General features: G+C 67.2%; 3 protein-coding genes across 3 annotated transcripts in view; 2 read left to right on the plus strand and 1 right to left on the minus strand.

Moving 5' to 3' along the window:
* Positions 1-489: 489 nt before the first annotated feature.
* Positions 490-3462, minus strand: EMIHUDRAFT_106291 (hypothetical protein; the record flags this gene model as incomplete). The annotated part of the gene is made up of 4 exons (XM_005760304.1): positions 490-1041; positions 1126-1296; positions 2058-2765; positions 2845-3462. The coding sequence occupies 4 exons, from the start codon at positions 3460-3462 to the stop codon at positions 490-492; spliced, it is 2049 nt and encodes a 682-aa protein (XP_005760361.1).
* A 106-nt stretch (positions 3463-3568) lies between these two features.
* Positions 3569-4890, plus strand: EMIHUDRAFT_217933 (hypothetical protein; the record flags this gene model as incomplete). Its single annotated transcript, XM_005760305.1, has 2 exons — positions 3569-3858; positions 4866-4890. 2 exons carry the CDS (start codon positions 3569-3571, stop codon positions 4888-4890), a joined length of 315 nt encoding a protein of 104 aa, XP_005760362.1.
* A 705-nt stretch (positions 4891-5595) lies between these two features.
* EMIHUDRAFT_106292 (hypothetical protein) overlaps positions 5596-6000 on the plus strand; it is a gene marked incomplete at both ends in the record, with an annotated part of 6124 nt that continues 5719 nt past the window's right edge. The window contains one exon of the mRNA XM_005760306.1: positions 5596-5908. Within this exon, the coding sequence (XP_005760363.1) occupies positions 5596-5908 (313 nt within the window). The remainder of the gene's footprint in view (positions 5909-6000) is intronic.

The raw sequence follows: 6000 nt of genomic DNA on the forward strand, positions 1-6000 counted from the left end.
GCGGCGTGCGCGATGTGGAACTGCCGCCAGCTCCCCCTCGCGCGCTGGCTGGGCGAGGAGATGGCGGCGGCGCGCCTGCCTCCCGACGAGGACTTCTTCGGCCAGCAGGCGCGGCACGCGGCGAGGGCGGGCTACTACGCCGAGGCGGACGCACTGCACCGGATTGGGCGCGGCCTTGCCGCGCCGCGAATATAGTGTCCGTCTCACCTCTCTGAAACGTGTCGTGTCGTATAAAAAAAATTGCGTTTTACTCGTGTCGTGTCGTATAGTACTGTCGACGCGCGTGTGCGTCTGACTGACCATCTGTGCACTGTCGTGTGCAGAAAGCGGATAGCGCCCCGGTGCGCCGGTGCACACGCACGCTAACGAGGGAAAATAGAGCGAGCGCCCTTTACCAAGTGAAAGACAGCATGCCCCCGCGCGCCCCCCCACAGGGATATTCCCTGCCAGGGTGCCACACTCTGTCTCTTAACTCTGTCTCTCTAGACTCTACGCCGGAGGCATCTGTATCCCCGCTGGCGGCTGCGCGTGCGGAGCCGGTGGCGCGGGGCCACAGAGGAGCTCGACGAGGTACTCTCCGTACGCCTCGGCGAGCGGCTCGATAGTCTCGTCGGGCGCCTCGTCCCAATCCACGTAGTAGCCCGGGTGTATCTCGACCTCGTTGATGAAGTACGCCTCCTCGCCCGAGAGCGGCGCCTCTGCCTGCGCCGCCATCGCCGCGCGCAGCCGGCGCTCCGGCGACTCGGCGCGGCCTGCGCGCAGCTGCAGCGAGCGCTTGAGCGATCGCGGCGACGGCGGGGGCGCCTCGCGCCCTCGCGCCTCGCCCTCGCCCTCCTCGCCTCCGCTGCCGTCGCCTCCGCCCCCGCCCCCGCCTCCCTCGCCTCCGCTGCCGCCGCCGCCGCCCCTATCGCCGCCGCCCTCCTCGCCTCCGCTGCCGCCGCCTCCGCCCTGCGTGCGCTGCGCTGGCCCCTGCGGCCTGCCGACGCACCAGTCGACGCGGAGGAGGATCTTTGGGTCGAGAGGCCCGTCGGGAGGGAGCGCCTATGCGTGGCTGCTAGATGGCTTCGCTGGTTGAGGAGGAGGGCTTGAGCGGCCCGGCGGGAGGGGGGGCGGTGCGTCGAGGACACGGCGCGACTCGCGCAGCAGAGGCGCAAAGTACGCAAACAGCGCCGGGTCGGAGGCTGGCCTCGCCACCCTCGCCACCACCGACTCCTTCCCGTAGACGAGGGCCGCGTAGAAGGGCTGTCGGCGCAGGAAGTAGAGCTTCACCTCGTAGTGCATCGCCACGGACGGCACCTACGAATGACTCAAGACCCGATCCAACAGGGAGTGCAGCTCGGCCTCTGCATCGCCACGGACGGCACCTACGAATGACTCAAGACTCGATCCAACAGGGAGTGCAGCTCGGCCTCTGCATCGCCACGGACGGCACCTACGAATGACTCAAGACCCGATCCAACAGGGAGTGCAGCTCGGCCTCTGCATCGCCACGGACGGCACCTACGAATGACTCAAGACTCGATCCAACAGGGAGTGCAGCTCGGCCTCTGCATCGCCACGGACGGCACCTACGAATGACTCAAGACTCGATCCAACAGCGAGTGCAGCTCGGCCTCTGCATCGCCACGGACGGCACCTACGAATGACTCAAGACTCGATCCAACAGCGAGTGCAGCTCGGCCTCTGCATCGCCACGGACGGCACCTACGAATGACTCAAGACTCGATCCAACAGCGAGTGCAGCTCGGCCTCTGCATCGCCACGGACGGCACCAGCGGCTGCAGCAGCACGTGAGGCCGCCCATCCGACAAGCCGACCGTCTCGAGGTAGCGCTGGAAAGGGTAGCGGCGCCGCCCGGCCTCTCCGCCGCCGCCCTCCCCCTCGCCCCGCCCGCGCGACGCCCGAACTGCACGGCGTGTGGGCGGGCGGCGGGCGGGCGGCGGGGCGGCCGCAGTCCCGCCGGTCAGCTGCGGCAGCTCGCACCCGCACGTGAGGACCGCGGCGAGGCGGAGGGAGGACAGCAGCGGCAGCGACGGACCCTCCTCTTCCTCCGCCACCTCCGCCACCGCCGCCTCGCCCTCCGCCGCCGCCTCGCCGCCGCCCAGCCAGAAGGCGACGCCGTACCCGCCGTCGGCGTTGGAGGGCTTGCTCACCAGCTGGAAGGGCGCGTAGCGGCGCGAGGCGGGTGAGGGGCGCCCGCCCTCCCGGGTGGAGAGCAGGCCGAGCTCGGAGAGCGAGGAGCGCAGCGCAGCCTCGAGAGCAACCGGGTCCGCCCGGCTGCCGCCCGCGCTGCCGTCAGTGGCGGAGGAGGTCGCCGGCTCGGTGAGCGCCGCCTGGCCCAGGAGGCGAGTTGGGCAGACGGGGAGGCCGGTCCGCTCGAGGAGGAGGAGGTAGTCCGCCTTGGAGGAGACGAGCTGCTTGAAGGCAGCGGAAGGGTACACCTTGGTCCCGCGTGCCTCGAGCTCGCGCAGCGCGTCAAAGAAGCGAGCGTACCACGCAAATGACGTCTGAGTGAGGTACGAGATGACGACGACGGCCTCGGCGTTGCTCCGCAGCAGCTCCTCCGGCGTTCGGGCCACGCACACCTCCAGCTCCGCGAACCGCTCACCGACGCACGCAACGATCGCCTCGTCCGACTGGCGGCCGGCCCAGCGCGAGGCGGCGGGCGGCGGCGCGGCGGCCCCCGAGGTGCGGGCGCGGCGGCGCCGCTCGGCGAGGCGCGGGTCGAGGACGACGTCGTCGTCCGCACCGATGAGGAAGATCACCTTGCGGGCCATACACACGGTGGGGCTTCACGCACAGATGGCGGGAATTCGTGATACCGTTGCCCCGTGGGGGTGCGACTTCCTTCTCGAGGTTCTCGAGAATTACCCGAGTAGTTTCTCGCTGCTTGTAGACGCCCCGTGGCAGAAACTTCGCCTCGCCCGCGGCAGCCTGCTCGACGAGAGTGGGCGCAATCACCGACAAGTAGAGCCCGTGCCTGCGCTGTATCGCCGTCAGGAACATCGCCGACACCATCTTCGTGTGGTAGAGCCCATCAGGGCGCATGTCGAGCCATCCAGCAGCGCCGAACTGGGAGATCGAGATGTAGCGAGTCGCCTCCCTGGAACTGATCGCCTCCGACTGCGGCGTGTTTTTGTCAATCTCCTCGCACGCCGCCAGGCACGCGATCCACGCTTCGTGGGCCCCGACAGCAGCGAGCGTGCCCTGTTTCGGGACTGGAGAGGTGCTGTGCTGCGTGAAGAGGTCGCCAATAGGCGGGATGCGCTGCGCCGACGGCAGCATGGACGGACAGAAGCGGCCAAGCTCGTACGTGTGGCATAGGCCAAACTCCTTGTCTCGTGCGCGCACCGCGTAGACGCGCGCGACATCGCCACGCCGTTGGCTGATGTCATTGTAATGCCGCGCAAAGTGCTGCAGCATCGGCACTGTCTCATCCCCTGCCACCGGGGAGAGGGGCATGCCCCGCAGTGCGACGGTGTCACACCTTCTTCACGTGGCCGCATCGTCCGACGGCGAGATGTCAAGCGGGCGATCGTCGGTGTCGTCTCCCCGCTCGTCGTCGCCGATGTCCGTCATGTCACGCTCGAGCGCCCCGCACGGCACAAAAAAGAAACGCAGCGCCATGGCCTCCCACCGCATCGGCGCGCGCGTCGCGGGCCTCTCGCCAGCGCAGCTGTGCGCCATCATCGAGGCGCAGGCGGGCGCGAGCGACGCCGCGCTGCGCGTGGCGGAGGAGCACGCCGCACGGCTCGTGGAGCAGCCCGAGTGGGTCCTCTCCGAGGTCCTCCTCTCGCCGGACCTCGCCCCGCACATCCTCGCCCAGCTGCCGACCAAGGCGCACGCCGTCAAGGGGACGTGCCGCGCGTGGCGCCGCGGCTGGAAGGAGACGCTGAAGAAGCGCGAGCGGCCGCGCCTGGTCGTGTTCGGCGGCCACGACAGCGACTACGAGTTCCTCGACTCGCTGGAGCGGTACGACCCGGCAACGAATGAGTGGGAGCGGGAGGCTGTCGCGCCGATGCCTTCGGCACGAAACTATGTCGGCGCGGCGGTGCTCGATGGCAAGCTCTACGCGGCGGGCGGCCAAGTTGCGGTAGACGATGGCGAGGACGACGAGGAGGACGGCGCAACTTCCAACCTGGTGGAGCGGGGGGGGGGGGGGGGGGTACGACTTTGAAACGAAAGCGTGGGAGGCTGTGGCGCCGATGGCGGTCGAGCGGTTTGTTCACGCCATGGCGGTGCTCGACGGCAAGCTGTACACTGTGGGAGGCGATGACGACGACGGCCTCCTCAGCTCCGTGGAGCGGTACGACCCGGCTGCGAACGCGTGGGAGGCGGTGGCGCCGATGGCGACAGCACGCGAGAATCACGCCGTGGCGGTGCTCGATGGCAAGCTGTACGCTGTGGGCGGGTACGGCGGTGGCATCCTCAGCTCGGTCGAGCGGTACGACCCGGCCTTGGACGCCTGGGAGGAGGTGGCGCCGATGGCGGAGGCTCGGAGCAGGCTCGCCGTGGCGGTGCTCGACGGCAAGCTGTACGCTGCGGGCGGGCGTGGTCACGACGGCATACGGCTCAGCTCGGTGGAGCGGTACGATCCCGTGACGAACGCGTGGGAGGCAGTGGCGCCGATGACTACAGTGAGGATGATGCTGGCCGCGGCGGCGCTCGACGGCAAGTTGTATGCTGTTGGCGGGCACAACGGCGCCTCGACCCTCAGCTCGGTCGAGCGGTATGATCCGACAACCAATGTCTGGGAGGCGGTAGAGACGCCGATGGCGTCGGCGCGGATGGATGGTTTCGCTGTCTCCTTGATGTAGTCCTTGTCGAGGTGCGAGAGGTGCACGGTGGAGAGAGATTGTTGCGAGGTGGTGGCTGTACGAGCGGTGGTAAGGTAAGGTAAGGTAAACTTCTCCACACACACGAGGTGGTGGGGCAAGGGGGGGCAACCCTCGCGTCTCCACGTCTAACGACAGGAGCCCCACGGCATTCAAAGTGCAAGGCCCGGTGCGCGTGGGTGAGCGGTGTGTGTGTGTGTGTGTGTGTGTGTGTGTGTGTGTGTGTGTGTGTGTGTGTGTGTGTGTGTGTGTGTGTGTGTGTGTGTGTGTGTGTGTGTGTGTGTGTGTGTGTGTGTGTGTCCCTAAAGAGAATCACGCGTCGTCTCCCTTTTGATTCGTCGGTACTCGAGTAAAGGATGTCACGCTGTCGGATGCGTCCTTGACCAGTTGGTCAGGGTGCGCGGCTCTCTGCCCACGTGAATTGCTTGAGCACTTCGCTCCTCTCTGGTCCGCCTCCCCGGCACGCCCCCAGCCCGCCCGTGCCGCGCAGCCTGCGTCGCACTGCGCACCCAACACGCTCTGCTTTACGATCACCGGGTCGTCCTCACGCCGCACGTGACCACTCGCCGACCGCCACCTCGCCCCGCTCGCTCACCTATTCTTACCAAACCGCCATGCCCACGCCGCAGCGGCTCATCGTGCCTTTACCGCTCGCCCACTTGACCGCTGCGACGGTGTAGGTCCGCGAGAGCCCAAGCCTCCCTGCTACAGGCCCCGCTCGCCCACGTGCTATGACTCCCAAACATCCATTGGCGCAGGAATGCATCGCATATCCTTCGCTGTCGCTCTGAGCGCTCTACTGTCCCACGGGAGCTGCTCGTACTGCAGCGGCCTTTACGAGCCTTTCCCATGTGGCGTGATGGTGCCAGGCGACACCCTCAGTCGTGGCCAGTGCATCGCTAACGGCGACGACACACTCGTCCTCCAGGCGGATGGCAACCTTGTCCACTACACTGGGAAGCTCACCGTGTCGGGGGATGCGGTCAGCGGCAATGCCGAATCCGCCACCGGCACAACTGAGGGCTTTGAACTCAGATTCCAGACTGATGGAAACCTCGTCCTGTACTCCAAAGGTCCATCGATTGGGCCTACTCTAAAGGCGGACCGAGCATGTAATGGTGACTCGCTTTTGCCAGAATCGTTCGCTTTGTTCCTCGCGATTGGT

Source organism: Emiliania huxleyi, assembly GCF_000372725.1.
Source record: "Emiliania huxleyi CCMP1516 unplaced genomic scaffold EMIHUscaffold_76, whole genome shotgun sequence".
Taxonomy (NCBI): Eukaryota; Haptophyta; order Isochrysidales; family Noelaerhabdaceae; genus Emiliania; species Emiliania huxleyi.